Here is a 17,488-nt window from a genome sequence, read left to right as displayed (position 1 = left end):
ATTTTATAGAACAAAGTATAAGACAGTATATATTTTCAATACCTGCACAATCAAACAATTAATTTTTGATTGATACTCTAGTGGTGTATATATCGTTGTTTCATTTTCTTCTTTTTTTCCTTGCTCTATATTTACATATACTTTTTATTTCCCATGTGGATTTGCAGTTAAGTGCTGCTGGGAGGCCCGATGAGAGTTTGTCGATTGAAGTGATTGGACCTTTTTGGTTTAGTACTGATGAGGTCATGCAGAATAGAAAATTATTATCTGTTTCTCTTCATAAGGGGCAACTAAAAGCTAATATCTTTTATCAACCTCATACTTCAACTAATCTAGAGGTGTTGTAATCTTTATTTGTTGCATTTTGCAATTCCAGAAATACTTATTTGTATCTTGTTAGTTCATATGTTTCATTGGATGTCAAAATATGTGTTCTCATTTTAATGTCCATCATTGTAAAGGTGCGGAATTTACCACTTGATGAATTGGAATTGGCATCTCTCCGAGGAACAGTTCAAAAGGTATAGTTCTATATGTAATTGTTGCATACTACAACTGCAATATTAAGGTATTCAAATAGCTTGAGGTATTCAAATAGTTAAAGGTGGTTATCATCTTACGGAATAGAATTATTTGGAATCACCAGAATTATGGTATTCAAATAGCTTGAGACTTGTTTGGTCCAGACATGTTCTTGGACAATTTTACAGTATTTACTGCAACAATTATTCTCTTTTCTTCCTCTCTTTAGTCTCTTCTCCGGTAACTCCTTGGGAGTTTTTGTTCCTCTCTTAAGTGAAGAAACACCATTTGAGAGGTGTAATTTTGAACAAAACTAAAATTTAGGACCTATAATAACCATTGGCAGATCCTGCACCTAGACTTGTGACTATTTTGTGATAAATGATAATTAAAGACTAAATTTAATTGCAAGAAATATATAATTTCTATTTTGAAGTTAAAGTAATATACTCTTGTTGAGATTTTATCTTGTTATGTGTTGGTACTTGGTATTGTTTACCAGATGATTTCCATTGCAGGCAGAACTCCAGCTTAATTTTCAAAAAAGAAGGGGCCATGGTGTTTTATCAGTTCTTCGCCCAAAATTTAGCGGTGTGCTTGGTCAAGCACTTGATGTGGCTGCTCGATGGAGTGGTGATGTTGTTAGTGACCTTTCTTCTGAATTTGCAGTCTCTAATACGTGTTTGCTTGAAAGATCCTTTAGCTAACTTATTAACATGTAGTAAAGATTGTTTCTGTGCATATTGTATGTCATTTTTTTACTTCTGTAAATTTAAACTGTACTCTTAGCACTTAGGAATTAGGATCAGTGAAACTCCAACACTCATTGTGGGTCGTTTTCAGTTGAACATCACCTCAGGCCTGTTTGCTGCATCATTTATTTTTTGGACTTAGATAAGATGATAATAATGGAGAAACCTGATATGTATTACCATTAAAAAAAGTGGAAGTCCTTTTTAGCTGCCAAGCAAGTCATTTTTTATAAAATTTTTAGTTCCATGAATGGGATTGAAGTTGTTTGTTTTTTCTGCAGGAAATTTTTGTTTTGGTTTTGGTATCAAAATATGACCACAAAAGTTATACTGTACATAATGTAGCAATTGTTCAGAAGGCTACTTGAGGACAAATTTGCATGTTAGTTGAAAAGCATACATTCCCTAGATTATTTTGGGAGGTTTCATTTTTGTTACTAAGGCCCATGACCCTAGCGTCTAAGAGAATAGGGATGCCATGATATAGAAGGAAGGTATCATGGGATTTGTGTTTAATCTTGAAATCCATGAGAACATGCTTTAAATAAAGTTTTATTGTTTTTGCACTACAAAATGTTGGTAGATGAGTTTCTAGATATTTTTAGAAGACACATATATAATCACTCATAATGATAATAATATATTTATCTCAAATGATTATATTTTCCAATATCTTGTGAAATGTGAAGGAGTTTTTTTGTTTGTTCAAAATTAGTTTTTAATTTTTTTGAAATATAAAGTTATTGTCTTGCTCGATCCTATTGCTGCGAATCCAATTTGTCCAGTGACTCTAGTCCTGTTATCAATATCTATTGAATCGTCGTCTGATTTTGATGTCTATTCCAATCTTGCAAACTTCAATTGGCAATATGCTAGTGTGAAAATCTTTGTTGATAATCTTGGGGTTGCTGACAAATCACAACACATTTCTTATGCCATATTTCTTGTTCATTTTATTAAAAAGATTAGAAAGGAGTCGAGAAAGAACAATGTACTAATGAAAATAAGTGCAGTTAGTAGTGTTTTCTAATTGTGCTGATAAATTAATGTTTTCCCATGTTATAATTCCTGTCCCATGCTGTACATACTAGTTCAATTGAACATAGGGTTACAAATTTTCAGGTTTGAGTGGCATTAGTTACCAGCTGATTGTTATCTGTGTGGTTGTTAACGGTTGAAATTGTTTCAGAACTCAACTGGTTCTGCTCTAGGTTGGTCAGAGCCATTCAATTTTGGCCAATTTAATCCAAATACATGGATATTATGGTGAGATGTTATATCCCCCCTTTTGAACTTGATGTCCAACTCCCTCAGCTGTCACCTTCAATTGGATCTGGCTGCCAGTTATCCTTACTCTCTGAACATTGATTGTTTCTAGCCATTTGAAAGTTCTGATTGTTGGATAGAAAGAACAAAGATAAGAGTTACATGCTAGTTAGTTTTTACTTCCATATTTTTGTACTGTTTTTCTTTTTTTTCCCCAATGTTTTTCTTGATCGGTATCAGATGCTATGCTGATACCAAGCCAGTCAACCTGCAACCTGTACATTACTCATGATTGAAATCGTTGGTGCTGACATAATAATGTGTAAGGTGGAGGATGGGTGGTTGCTCTAAGTGTTACCTTGTTGGAATCGTGAAGTTCTGACCGTACCAAGCATCATGAAATGGAAGCCAAATTTGTGGTTTTAAGGATCATCTATTTCTTGTTGTTAGTTTCAGTGTTATCTGTACTTTATAACATTATGCATGGAACTAGATAACAAGTGATTTAAGTTTTCACTAAAACCCATATTAAGTAATTGATTTTGTTTTCATATATATCATGTCATAAGCTGAAACAATTCATCATCAAGCTGAGTTTCTTGACAGTTCCAACTGCGCTTTTTGGTTGTCAAGTATCCAGTGATGTCTTTCTCCTCATAATGCATTCAGTGTTGATTTTAATGGAGCACAACTATATACTCTTTGAAAATAAGATTATGACTTGATTGTTTGCACTCCAGTTACAGTATATATGCTGAGGTTGTTGAGGTTAAAGTATACTAGCTAAGATGCTATAGCATACTGTACCTTTTTTGCATGACATTTCTTTGAAAAATAAGTTCTATGGTTCTTTATCCAAGGATTTGTATGCCCCTCAATATGAATTACCAGTCAGTTGATGGTCCAGAGTGCTGTGTTTATATGGAGTCATGTAGTACTGACAAATGAAAGAGAGGAAAACTTTCAGAAGATCCCTTTCCTTCCCCTCCATCTTTAGAAGGAAGCAGTTCCTTTGTGGAGGTCAGAGCAGATGATTGAAGATTCCAGCCCTTGACCTTTCAACTTCTCCTCCTCTTCTTTGTCCTATCTCTCCACTACTCGGTTCCAGTCATGTGATTTAGGGCACAAAATTTTAGATCAATGCTTTGTTAAAACATATGTTGTCTTACAGGTCCATGTATACCATATGTGGACCTGTTTAGTTCCCTTTCAAGTCAAAACGTATATTACATGCCTTTAGATGCTGATTAGTTTCATTTGTTATTCTTTGAAGTTTGAACTACTGCCTGCCTGCCTGGTGCCAGTGGTATTTAGGAATAATGTATGGTTTAACTGCTATACAGAATTACTGCATGATTTGGGTGGGTTTGAGTACTTGTAGCAGGTTAGATTGGTAAATACCAGTCAGTATGCTTGATTCTAATGGGTATGCTTTCCTGTGGTCTTCTTTATAAACAGCTGGTGAACAGTTTCCTATTATGTGGTAACTCATGTTGCTTTAGAAAATTATTTTTGAGACGCCACTTTGATATGAGTTTTCACTTTTTATTGTGATTTTTTATATTAATTTATGTAGTTTTACTAGCTTATGTTATAACAAAAACTGTTTCCCCCTTATGTTTTGCAACATTTTCCAATGGTCTCGCAGATTACTGTTGAAAAAACTGTTCTTGAGCAAGCTAGTAGCAGATATGAACTCCAGGGTGAGTATGTGTTGCCTGGAGCACGTGATAGGTATCCTGGTAACAAAGAGCAGGATGGCCTATTTAAAAAGGCTATGTCTGGGCATCTTGGTACCGTAATTTCTTCAATGGGAAGATGGCGAATGAGATTGGAAGTTCCTGGTGCCGAAGTTGCTGAGATGCTTCCCTTAGCAAGGCTACTCTCTCGAAGTACTGATCCTGCTGTGCAGTCAAGGTCTAAGGTATCGTTTAGCTATAGTTAGCTTGTCTGATGAAGCTTTCTGATGACATATATATTAGATAAGGTGCAAACTTTACTGAATGAATCTGTGAAAGTTGGTGGAATAATTCTTGTTTTTTTACATATCTTGTGAGTGAATAGTGTATTTGAAGTGCATCATTAAGTATTAGAATATAACATGTGTTAGATTTTGACTTACTAATTACATACTCTTGCATCATTATTTTCAATTTGATGACCAATAGTCAGATATGGTCGTTATGACATTTAACTTCTGCAGCCCGTAGTTATATTACACATACTGAAAGACTTATGCCATCAAACATGATTAGAGTTCATGATTGTACTTGTTTTACTAAATAAATTGTCAAGCAGATGAGCATGATGCTAACTCAGCCAGTTCTCTTTTGCAATAATGATGAATCTTGTGCACTTATATATCATCATGAAAGAGTGCGGCTTACTGGAATATGTCCTTTCTGTATAAAAACTAAAAATGAAGTTCTCATCAAGTAGACCCAGTACAAGTGTATATTATCCCCCATCCCACTCTTAAAAAAAGAAGGGAGGCTAACTGGTCAAGAACCTGATAAGTTTGTCTGTATTTATGGACAAAATTGTGCTGGGAAAAAAGAGTTCGATTTTTGACGATCCACCATTAGATTGTTAATTTTTGTTAGGATCCAATTTTCTTATATTTTTCTAATATATTGTTATAAGACATTTCATAATAATACAAGCATTTTTTCTACTTTGGAAGATTTGGAGTTTTTTTTTTTCTTAAGCTCTGGATACATAGGAATATCTCATGTGAATTCTTTACTTATGTTCTAATTTTCTATGTGTTTTGGATTTGTTGCAGGAACTTTTTATGCAAAGTTTGCAGTCTGCTGGGTTTTGTGCTGAAAGCCTTCATGACCAGCTGAAGGTATTCATCTAAGCTAACACTTCACATAAAGTAAAGTACATGGAAATACAAGCGCTTTAATATCAAGCTTTTTTTTTATACTATGCCCAGTATTAATTATATATTTAGCCTCTTGGATCTTCATCTTAAATTGTTGTTAGTTGAGATTCTTTTGCTCTTAACTATGATGTCAATGATACTCTTTCATACTGCAGGGGTTACAAAGCTTTTTCAATTGGTCTGATGATGACAGTATTTTTGAAGACATTACTCTTCCTGGTTTAGCTGAACTTAGAGGTCATTGGAATGGTTCTCTTGATGCTAGTGGAGGTGGCAATGGAGATACTATGGTAAGCATTACAAGACTTCATTTAGAAGAATTGAGAAAGACATGTATAAAAATCCAAGTAATACTTGAAAAGAGGCATGAAGAGTTATTCTGAACTTTTATATATTTGCCTAGTCTAAGAGCTAACTGGTTTGTTCTGTGCAGCTTGGTCTAATAATAAAAGAAATTCATAAGCTTACAATATTTTGCATGCATTTATGAATATATTGCTACTTATATGCCTAGCATGCATGGTTTTTTCTTCACTCGTGACTTTGAGACATTTTACTTCCAATATTAAGATTTCCTATATTGCCTTGCAAATTCTTTGTCTCGAGCATGCTTATAGGAATTTTAAAATCCCATGATAATTTTATCTGATGGCAACCAGATACTTATATTGTTCAAAGTGGACATTTTTCGTATTTTATGTCTTGTGCAGGCAGATTTTGATTTCCATGGAGAGGATTGGGAGTGGGGGAACTATAAAACTCAGCGTATCTTGGCAGCTGGTGCATATAGCAATCATGATGGATTGCGATTGGAAAAATTATTTATCCAGAAAGATGATGCAACCCTCCATGCTGATGGAACTCTACTTGGACCAGTAACAAATCTTCATTTTGCTGTGCTTAATTTCCCTGTTGGCCTTGTCCCCACTGTAGTTCAGATTATTGAATCTTCTACCTCAAGTTCAATACATTCTCTTCGTCAATGGTTGACACCAATAAAAGGTATTTTGCACATGGAAGGAGACCTTAAAGGAAGCCTTGCAAAGCCTGAGTGTGATGTTCAAATAAGGCTTTTAGATGGCACTATAGGGGGTATTGATCTTGGACGGGCTGAAATTGTTGCTTCAATCACCTCAACCAGTCGATTTCTCTTCAATGCTAATTTTGAACCTGTCAATCAGAGTGGTCATGTACATATTCAAGGAAGTGTTCCTGTGACTTACGTCCAAAATGAATCAGAAGAAGAAATTGAGAAAGACATGGTTGCTGCAGGGGGAGTGATTCGAATTCCTGTTTGGATTAAGGAATCTGAAAGAGGGTCTTCTGAAGACATTAATGAAAAGAAAATTAACAGAGATAAGATTGAAGAAGGATGGGATTTACAGTTAGCAGAAAGTCTAAAGGTTTTAAACTGGAACATGTTGGACACTGGTGAAGTACGCATAAATGCAGACATAAAAGATGGTGGTATGACGCTAATAACAGCCTTGTGTCCTTATGCCACTTGGCTCCATGGCTATGCAGATATTATGCTTCAAGTAGGTAAATTGGGTATACATTTCATGATCCTTTTAGCTGTATTGCTTCATATATAGCCTCAATTTGCTTGAACTATTGCATTAAATTATTTCCATTCTAACTAGATTCTGGATGCTGATGGTTGATTTAATGCATTGTAGTCATTCAGTAAACAAGTATGCATGTTTACTTGTCACTTAGTTGTGAGACTCACTATTTCAACAGCTGCACGTTTATTGTACAAAATCACATTAAGTCATGATAATTAAGAGTCTGGTTTTCCTGACTTTTAATGCATTTGATGAAAATAAGTCTGACATTATTTTTACTTGCTATCTCTTTTGAAGGTAGTTCAAAGTATCTTAATACAATTTATTTGCAATAGGTTAGGGGAACTGTTGAGCAGCCAATTGTTGATGGCTCTGCATCATTTCATCGGGCATCTGTTTTTTCTCCAGTCCTCAGAAAGCCACTTACAAATTTTGGAGGTACTGTTCATGTCGTGTCAAATAGATTGAGCATCACATCAATTGAAAGCAGAGTGAGCAGGAAGGGAAAGCTATTGCTGAAAGGAAACTTGCCTCTTAGATCTAGTGAATCATCTATCAATGATAAAATTGATTTGAAATGTGAAGTTCTAGAAGTGCGAGCCAAAAACATTTTCAGGTCTATGCCTTTCCTTGCTAGACTAGTATTTTTTTTTCTATTGGAAATTATGCCTTGGAAAATTTTTCAGTATTCCATTACTTTCTTTTCCTATTTGTCTACTTATGTTCTTTTTGTTTATTTTTGGGCTAATTTTGGAGAGTCACTTTGTGTATCTTGAGGCACACATTTGATTTGCATGGAAAATATTTGAGGTACTTGTAGGATCAAGTAACTCTAATAGAATAACTTTTGGCTACTTTTAGATGAGATCTGGGATGCGCACAGATGGTATCATAGTGGGACCTGCCGACAATCAGGTGTTATATGGTAAGAGCTAAGCATGTGTGTTTAATTGATGAAGACCATGACCATTAGAGGGTGCTGTTGGGGCAGGTCACCTGTGGTCTGTGATAGTGATTGGATCTTAGAAGCCTGCTTCCTATGCCAAGGCTTGAGAGGGTAGGAATGGAGAACGCATAAGACTAGGAATGTGATTTTACCTGGACCGGTATGTATTGGTTGGTATTTAGCTGTGCGAGCATGAACCGGGATGCAGATCACCCTTCATCAGGTGATCCAGGATGGATATAGAGCTTACTGGTTGATTCATAGTGATTCACGGTTTTCTTTTTAATTTAGGGTTAACCCTAACCTGTCATCTTCTCCTCCTCCCCCTTCTAGTATCATGGTACATATTGGCACACGATGTGTCGATATGCTTGTGTGGTTTGAGGATCTGTTATAGTGTATATTTAGTCTCACGGGATGTGCTTTATGAATATTTTATTTTTTTATTGACCTGGGAATTACAGTGAAAAAAATGTAACTTGTGGCTGGTCTTGTCGGATGAAATCATGGATCCTTTTTTTTTTTAATTTCTTGTGTTTTTTTATATTGCTGTACTATGGCTATAATTGTTTGCTATCTGTACTTCTACTCATTGTTATGTTCAACTGAATAATATTATTTTTAGCATATATTGTGTTTTCTGACATGCCATACTTAAAACACAGTGGCCAAGTTGACAGTCAAATGCAGATCATGGGCTCTATATTGCAGCCAAATATTTCTGGAATGATACAATTGAGTCGTGGGGAAGCATATTTACCTCATGATAAAGGAAATGGGGCTGGTTCTAATAAATTGATATCAGGTCGTTCTAGTTTTCCGGCTGTTGATTACAATCGAATGACAACTTCAGCGCAAGTTTCACGGTTTTTTGGTTCCTTTCCTACGTTACGCAATAAATGGCCTCAGTCTGCAGGTGCCACTCTAAGTTTAATGCATTAAAGCTTTTTCTCTTGATATTGGAGAAATGTTTTGATTTTTCTGAGGATTATCACATCTTATAAGTATTTCAATGATGGTTAGCTCTCATGAAAATTACTTCTGATATTTGTTTTATGATAAAGATCAGTAATATGTAAAATATCTTTTTTTCTCTTTATAGTTAAGGAACCTGTGGTGGAGAAGAAAATGGAGGAAGCAATCATTAAATCTGGTGTCGATGTTCGACTTACTGACTTGAAGCTAATATTGGGACCAGAATTAAGGATAGTGTATCCTCTAATTCTCAACTTCGCTGTAAGCGGTGAACTTGAGTTGAATGGTATGGCTCATCCCAAATGTATCCGTCCCAAAGGGATTTTAACATTTGAAAATGGAGAAGTCAACTTGGTTGCCACCCAGGTGAGCTCTTTGTTTGTAGTCACGGTACATTACATGATTCATGAATAATAAAATGGAAAAGGCATTTCATAAAAGAAATAGGACAATGGGCCATACTGCTTTTATTTACCCTTATATTTCTCGTTGCAATTTTCATGAATGATGTTTGTTTTTTCTTATGCAATCTCAGGCCAGGCTTAAACGTGACCATCTAAATATTGCCAAATTTGAACCTGATCTTGGTTTAGATCCAACACTAGATTTAGCTTTAGTGGGATCTGATTGGCAATTAAGGATTCAGAGCCGGGCCAGTTCTTGGCAGGACAATTTGATCGTAACCACAACACGCTCTGTGGATCAAGATGCTCTGACGCCTACTGAGGTAAGAAATGTCTGCCAAATTGTCATTATTATCTATCAATAGTTGATTTTCAGTGGTAAATCATAGAACACCAAAGGTTAACTACTAGGCATATTGCCCACCATTTCTGTCATTTAAAACATATTAAAGGAGAACATATAATCAAACTTCATATGTGTAACATATAAACTTCAAATGTGTAGGGAATTCACTCTATTCTCATGTGAATAGAGTGAAATGTTAAGTGAGACTTCTCTCAGAACCTACAAGATTACAAAGATAAATCATTCGAGAATGTTAAATTGAAAATAAAAAATATGGGAGAATGCTGTACAAGTCTAAGCTCAAACTGACTAAGTTACTTTTTGTATATGATACAAAATATTCTAAGAAATTTAGACACTTCTATGGAGACTAAATTCAAAGGCCATGATTCAATCATTCTCAACAGAGGTTCGCTGTTGAGGGTGCCAGATTGCTTGTGCATAAATGTCACGAGTTTGTACTTGACACCTGGTCTTTGCATCTTTCCTTACTAAGATGGTAGATGTCAAGTGATATTGATTGCACTGCAGATCTTAAGTGATGTTGATCATACTATACTTTGTTAACAATCTTGTAAAATAAGAAAATGTGGGAAATTTATATCATCTTATCATATTGGAGCTGATGTATAGTATCACTACTCTTATTGCCATGGAAATTGTCCTAGAAAGATGGTTTGAAAATGGAATTGCTACATGAAAAATCCCTCTCTTTACACAGGGTTACCCTATGAATTCACAGAAATGTGCTGGAATATTTATTTGCAGCGATTTCAGTTACTTCTGTTTCATTGTCTTAGGGTTGATTTAGATTGGGGGGGGGGGGGCTAAATCCTTTGTTCTTTGACACTAGAATCAGAAGTTTGCTAAACCAGCAAGCATGTAGCCGATTAGATTCACATTTTGTGTCAGGAAATATATATATGTATGAATGTATGTATGTATGTGTGTGTACATACATGTATATATGTATATACATACATACATATGTGTGTGTTAAATATAGTATTAAGTAATTCAATAACTGTTGCAGGCTGCTAAGGTTTTCGAGAGTCAATTAGCAGAGTCTTTGCTGGAAGGTGATGGCCAGCTAGCCTTCAAGAAACTTGCAACTGCAACACTTGAGACGTTGATGCCCCGAATAGAAGGCAAGGGTGAGTTTGGACAGGCACGATGGCGGCTTGTTTATGCTCCCCAAATTCCAAGTCTGCTATCTTTGGATCCTACAGTTGATCCACTCAAGTCTCTTGCCAATAATATTTCTTTCGGTACTGAAGTGGAAGTTCAACTTGGGAAAAGACTTCAGGTATTATCCAATCTCATTGTCATCAGTTTTTTTATTTTCGGTACTGGTTGGCCAAATGTGCAAGGTACTGAGATAGAGATAGAGAGCATACAAAGTTTGTGATTGCTTCAAAACATTTGGTTAACTTTGTGTAAGCGAACTGATCTACCAGAGCAATTTTCTCTTTTTTAATGTTTTGCTGACTTTTTCAGGCCTCAGTTGTGAGACAGATGAAGGACTCAGAAATGGCAATGCAGTGGACGTTAATCTATAAGCTGACAAGTCGTCTTCGAATTCTCTTTCAATCTACACCATCCAACCGTCTCCTTTTTGAATACTCTGCGACATCTCAAGACTAGTTTGCATGGGTTGCACAGCCGGCTAACCCTACGTGACCAAATCCACAGCATTTGATGGTTGAGAAAAGGACTCTAAAGTTTCATCAGAATGTTCATGCTGAAGCTTTTGCAGCAGTTATATTTATTCCTTGTATATATTTAGTGGATGTGGTATTCTTTTGCCTACAAATTAGTAGGTCTGCTTATATGTTTGAGACTGCTTCTAATTGTTGTACAGGCTGATTAGATATCAAAGAAAGGAAGGAAATAGAAAAAGTAAAATATTTTTCCAACCCCTGGATAATGGGGTAGTGTTTCTCGTCTCTAAAAAGATACTAGTAGCCCACAGAACTATAGACAAGACTCTTGTAAGAAGAGTTCTTGGTCATATAGGCATTTCTAAAAGTACAAAAGGCCTGCTCCTTTGAAGTTTTCTTCTACTTTAGCCAATTATAGACTAATAAAATTTTCTGAGGCGTTGTATGTGTTTCAGTGAGTTTAACCTTGCCATGAACTTGCATCTTTGGATACTTTAAAGAAACCCCGAGGACTGCTTGTTGTCATGCGTTACTTTTATATTTGGAGTCTTGGGTTTTCAGGTGGTACAACTTTGATCACCAACTCTGATCTTTTAAGTATGTCTATGTTAGGCTGTTTAATGTAGATGTTATAAAAAACACTTTGGTCTCCTTGATTGTATATATTTTTCCGTATCTACCAGCCATAAATTGATTGGACACACCAGCATGATCTGGTTAGTGTAATGATTCTGGTTTTTACTGATCTTCTATCTGAATTATACAGGCTGGAGATACGCTTGTGGAGATCGGTAGTGGATGATCGTGCCACAAAATGAATTAGCTGTAATGTATTCAGAATCATGGCTTGTGCGGAAGGTAGCTGAAGCATGTTTATGAAGATTCAGCTTAAATTATGAATCACAGTAGCCTATGTATGCCCTGGGACACAGTTTGATCAGTGTTGGCATTCAGTATCACTGCGGAATGTGTTTGCTTTTAACAACCATTCTGTTACGGTAAGCAACTATTTTAGTCATGGCCTCGGGGCCGTCGCGGTTTGGTTCGGGTCGGGGTGCTCGACCCGACCCTTCCGACGATCAAGTTAGATGATAGTGTGGAGGGGGTTTAGGAGGAGGAAAAGGCCTCTGTGTGTTGAGTGTGTGATCCCTCCTTTTGCTTAGGACTCAGGGGTATTTACAGAGGAGGTTTGAAGTTACCTGACGTAGCTATCTGCAGGGCAGGACTGTACCTTTGGTGGCGTCTGACATTACCACTGGGGTTGCGTGGGAGGCCGAGCTGCTGTAGGGTATGGCAAGCCTCGGGTAGTGTGTCGCTCAGGGGATGCTGTCATGGCGTGTCACATCGCCATTTTTGCCCCTATCATATGCCCCCTCCCCTGAAAGGAGATATGCGTCGGTTCTTGCATGCAGGGAGTTCGATGCATGGCTTCTTACTTCAGGTAGGCTGTTCATGCGGATCCGAGGGGCATGACGTAGACGGGCCGGTCGCGCGAACGCGTCTCGAGCAGCACGAGGCCGAGGTGCGCAACTTAGTCAGGAAGCCGAGCAGAGTTGGACTCGGGGACAATGGAGCCGAGGAGGGCCGAGGAGCACAGCGCAAGCGGGCTGGGCGGCGTAAAGTCGAAGAGCCGAGGAGCACGAAGCAGGCGGACTAACCGCGCAGGTGTGGTCTCGGGAGATGAGGGAAGTGAGGGCCGATGAGCACAACGCAGGCGGGGTGACCGCGCAGGTGTGGTCTCGGGAGATGATGGAAGCGAGGTCCGAGGAGCACGACGCAGGCGGGGTGACCGCGTAGGTGTGACCTCGGGAGGCGGTGGAAGTGAGGGCCGAGGAGCACAACGCAGGCGGGGTGATCGCGTAGGTGTGACATCGGGAGACGGTGGAAGCGAGGGCCGAGGACCACAACGCAGGCGGGGTGACCACGCAGGTGTGACCTCGGGAGATTGTGGAAGCGAGGGCCGAGGACCACAACGCAGGCGGGGTGACCGTGCAGGTGTGACCTCGGGAGATGGTGGAAGCGAAGGCCGAGGAGCACGACGCAGGCGGGGTGACCGCGCAGGTGTGGTCTCGAGATGGCGTAGAGCTGAGGGCCGAGGAGCACGACGCAGGCGGGGTGACCGCGCAGGTGTGGTCTCGGGATGGCGTAGAGCCGAGGGTCGAGAAGCACGACGCAGGCGGGGTGACCGCGCGGGTGTGGTCTCGGGATGGCGTAGAGCCGAGGGTCGAGTAGCACGACGCAAGCGGGGTGACCGCGCAGGTGTGGTCTCAGGATGGCGTAGAGTCGAGGGCCGAGGAGCATAACGCAGGCGGGGTGACCGCGTAGGTGTGGTCTCGGGAACACGGAGCCAAGGAGAACAACGCAGGCGGGCTGGTCGCGTAGGTGTGTCTCGGGTGGCGTGAAGCCAAAAGGGGTGTCCTCGAGCATTAAGCGACCGAGGAGGCCTCGGGCATTATGCGACCGAGGTGGCGGCCTCGGGCATTACGCGACTGAGGTGGAGGACTCGGCAAGCATGGAGCCGAGGCACTCGGCGCAGGTAGGCTATGGCCGAGGGACGTAACCCAGGTGGGCAAGGCGATGGATATGGCCGAGGAGTTCGGCGCGGGCAGGCTGTGACCGAGGGAAATCGCTCAGGCGCGAAGGCCGCGTTGAGGTAGGTTCGACGTAGGCAGGCTACGACCGAGGGGCGAGACCCTGGTGGGTAAGTCGCCTTGAGACAGACTCGGCAATGAATATGGCCGAGGAGCTCGGCGCAGGAAGGCTGCGGGCGCTGCTCAAGCGGGCAGACCGCACATTGGGCCGAGGCGCCGAGGCAGCGTGCGGGCTACGCATGAGGCCGAGGGGTCGAGGCAGCGTGTTGGCTGCGCATGAGGCCGAGGAGCCGAGGCAGGGTGTTGGCTGCAGCGTATTACTGTGCATGAGGCCGAGGAGCCAAGGCCACGTGTTGCTGCGCACGCGGCTGAGGGGCCGAGGCAGCGTGTTGGCTGCACACGGGGCCGAGGCAGCGTGTGGGCTGCGCATGAGGCCGAGGGGCCGAGGCAGCGTGTGGGCTGCGCATGAGGCCGAGGGGCCGAGGCAGCGTGTTGGCTGTGTACGAGGCCGAGGAGTCGAGGCAGCGCGCTGCTTGCTGCGCATGAGGTCGAGGAGCCGAGTCTGCCCCCTGCAAGCGGGCAAATCAGGAAACAGTAAGCGGGCACATCAGGAAACAGTAAGCTTCCATATAAATACCCTTGCATTCTAAACGGGAAAGGGAGGAGGACTCCAACATAGATAACAACCCTCCTACGACTATTTACTGACTTGATCGTCAGAGGGGTCAGGTCGAGCTCTCTCGACCCGACCTGTGTGCAGGTGCGAAGGCGTAGGCCTCCCGCTAGACGCCCAGGTGAGGAGTTCCCTCTCGGAGGAAACGACGATCTCGTCCCGATCGAACCACCGCAGTCGGCCACCTCAGAAGCCTTCGAGGAGCCCCCCCCCCCACGGAGATCTCCGTCTTCTGGACCCGAACCAAGCCGCGACGGCCCCGAGGCCAGGGCTAAAAAAGTTACTTACCGTAACAGAATGGCGCTAGAAGGAGGGCCCGAAATGACGGTACGTTAGCTTTCTCCTTGGTTGCTCCGCTGCAGCCGACCTGCACCAGCAGCAGCGACTTCTGAGGACGGTCTCGGCTCCTCGGCCCCGCGCGTCTCGACCCCTAGGCCCCACGCGCGCGGCCAGCCCGCGCGCCTCCCCCGCGTCGGCCCCACGCGCGCGACGAGCCCGCACGCCTCATCCCCTCGGTCCCATGCGCGCGGCTCGGCCCCGTGCGCCTCGGCTCCCCGGTCCCAGCGCGTCGGCCCCACGCGCGATACCAGCCCGCGCGCCTCGTCCCCTTGGTCCCACGCGCGCGGCTCGGCCCCGTGCGCCTCGGCTCCCCGGTCCCATGCGCGCGGCCACCCCACGCGCGTCGGCCCCACGCGCGCGGCAAGCACTACGCTGCGCGCTGCCTCGGCCCCTCGGCCTCATGCGCAGCCAACACGCTGCCACGGCCCCGTGCGCAGCAAAACGCTGCCTCGGCTCCTCGGCCTCATGCGCAGCAAAACGCTCCTCGGCCTCATGCGCAGCAACACGCTGCAACCAACACGCTGCCTCGGCTCCTCGGCCTCATGCGCAGCCAACACGTTGCCTCGGCCCCTCGGCCTCATGCGTAGCCCGCACGCTGCCTTGGCGCCTCGGCCCCATGCGCGGTCTGCCCGCCTGAGCAGCGCCCACAGCCTGCCTGCGCCGAGCTCCTCGGCCATATTCACTGTCGAGTCTGTCTCAAGGCGGCTTACCCACCAGGGTCTCGCCCCTCGGTCGTAGCCTGCCTGCGCCGAACCTACCTCAACGCGGCCTACGCGCCTGAGCGGTTTCCCTCGATCACAGCCTGCCCGCGCCGAAATCCTTGGCCATATCTATCGCCTTGCCCACCTGGGTTACGTCCCTCGGCCGCAGCCTGCCTGCGCCGAGTGCCTTGGCTCCATGCTTGCCGAGTCCACCACCTCGGTCGCGTAATGCCCGAGGCCGCCACCTCGGTCGCATAATGCCCGAGGCCTCCTTGGTCGCTTAATGCTCGAGGACACCACCTTTGGCTTCACGCCACCCGACACACACTTGTGCGACCAGCCCGCCTGCGTCGTGCTCCTTGGCTCCGTGTTCCCGAGACCACACCTGCGCGATCACCCCGCCTGCGTTGTGCTCCTCGGCCCTCAGCTCTACGTCATCCTGAGACCACACCTGCGCGGTCACCCCGCCTGCGTCGTGCTCCTCGGCCCTCGGCTCTGCGCCATCCCGAGACCACACCCGCGCGGTCACCCCTCCTGCGTCGTGCTCCTCGGCTCTCGGCTCTACGCCATCCCGAGACCACACCTTTCGCGGTCACCCCGCCTGCGTCGTGCTCCTCAGCCCTCGGCTCTACGCCATCCCGAGACCACACCTGCGCGGTCACCCCGCTTGCGTCGTGCTCCTCGGCCCTCGCTTCCACCATCTCCCGAGGTCACACCTGCACAGTCACCCCGCCTACGTTGTGGTCCTCGACCCTCGCTTCCACCATCTCCCGAGGTCACACTTGCGCGGTCACCCCGCCTGCGTTGTGGTCCTCGGCCCTCGCTTTCACCGTCTCCCGAGGTCACACTTGCGCGGTCACCTCGCCTGTGTTGTGCTCCTCGGCCCTCAGTGTTACGCCTCCTGAGGTCACACCTGCGCGGTCACCTCGCCTGCGTTGTGCTCCTCGGCCCTCGCTTCCATCATCTCCCGAGGTCACACCTGCACGGTCACCCCGCCTGCGTTGTGGTCCTAGGCCCTCGCTTCCACCATCTCCCGAGGTCACACCTGTGCGGTCACCCCGCTTGCGTTGTGGTCCTCGACCCTCAGCTTTACGCCTCCCGAGGTCACACCTGCGCGGTCACCCCGCCTGCGTTGGGCTCCTCGGCCCTCGCTTCCACCATCTCCCGATGTCACACCTGCGCGGTCACCCCGCCTGCGTCGTGCTCCTCGGCCCTCGCTTCCACCGCCTCCCGAGGTCACACCTGCGCGGTCACCCCGCCTGCGTCGTGCTCCTCGGCCCTCGCTTCCACCGCCTCCCGATGTCACATTTGCGTGGTCACCCCGCATGCGTTGTGCTCCTCGGACCTCGCTTCCATCATCTCCTGATACCACACCTGCGCGGTCACCCCGCCTGCATTGTGCTCCTCGGCTCTCGCTTCCCTCATCTCCCGAGACCACACCTGCGCGGTTAGTCCGCCTGCTTCGCGCTCCTCGGCTCTTCGGCTTTACGCCGCCCAGCCCGCTTGCGCTGTGCTCCTCGGCCCTCCTCGACTCCATTGCCCCCGAGTCCAACTCTGCTCGGCTTCCTGACTAAGTTGCGCACCTCGGCCTCATGCTGCTCGAGACGCGTTCGCGCGATCGGCCCGTCTGCGTCATGCCCCTCGGATCCGCATGAACAGCCTACCTGAAGTAAGAAGCCATGCATTGGACTCCCTGCATGCAAGAACTGATGCATAGCTCCTTTCGGGGGGGGGGGGGGGCATATGATAGGGGCAAAAAATGGCGATGTGACACGCCATGACAGCATCCCCCTGAGCGACACACTACCCGAGGCTCGCCATACCCTGTAGCAGCTCGGCCTCCCACGCAACCCC

The 17,488-nt window shown here is 44.6% G+C and overlaps 1 protein-coding gene across 2 annotated transcripts in view; it reads left to right on the top strand.

Annotated features, from left to right (window-relative positions):
- LOC103997529 (protein SUBSTANDARD STARCH GRAIN 4, chloroplastic) overlaps window positions 1-11,585 on the top strand; it is a 28,908-nt gene extending 17,323 nt beyond the window's left edge. For both annotated transcript variants that reach the window (XM_018818234.2, XM_009418773.3), the window contains 13 exons: window positions 168-338; window positions 462-521; window positions 1,041-1,163; window positions 4,189-4,464; window positions 5,326-5,391; window positions 5,586-5,720; window positions 6,141-6,968; window positions 7,334-7,614; window positions 8,610-8,860; window positions 9,047-9,285; window positions 9,455-9,646; window positions 10,703-10,975; window positions 11,167-11,585. In XM_018818234.2, the coding sequence (XP_018673779.2) occupies window positions 168-338; window positions 462-521; window positions 1,041-1,163; window positions 4,189-4,464; window positions 5,326-5,391; window positions 5,586-5,720; window positions 6,141-6,968; window positions 7,334-7,614; window positions 8,610-8,860; window positions 9,047-9,285; window positions 9,455-9,646; window positions 10,703-10,975; window positions 11,167-11,313 (3,042 nt within the window). In that variant the 3' untranslated portion in view covers window positions 11,314-11,585. The remainder of the gene's footprint in view (window positions 1-167; window positions 339-461; window positions 522-1,040; window positions 1,164-4,188; window positions 4,465-5,325; window positions 5,392-5,585; window positions 5,721-6,140; window positions 6,969-7,333; window positions 7,615-8,609; window positions 8,861-9,046; window positions 9,286-9,454; window positions 9,647-10,702; window positions 10,976-11,166) is intronic.
- The last annotated feature ends 5,903 nt before the right edge of the window (window positions 11,586-17,488 follow it).

This window comes from Musa acuminata, chromosome BXJ2-9, assembly GCF_036884655.1.
Source record: "Musa acuminata AAA Group cultivar baxijiao chromosome BXJ2-9, Cavendish_Baxijiao_AAA, whole genome shotgun sequence".
NCBI lineage: Eukaryota > Viridiplantae > Streptophyta > Magnoliopsida > Zingiberales > Musaceae > Musa > Musa acuminata.
This window is presented reverse-complemented; position numbering and strand designations above follow the sequence as displayed.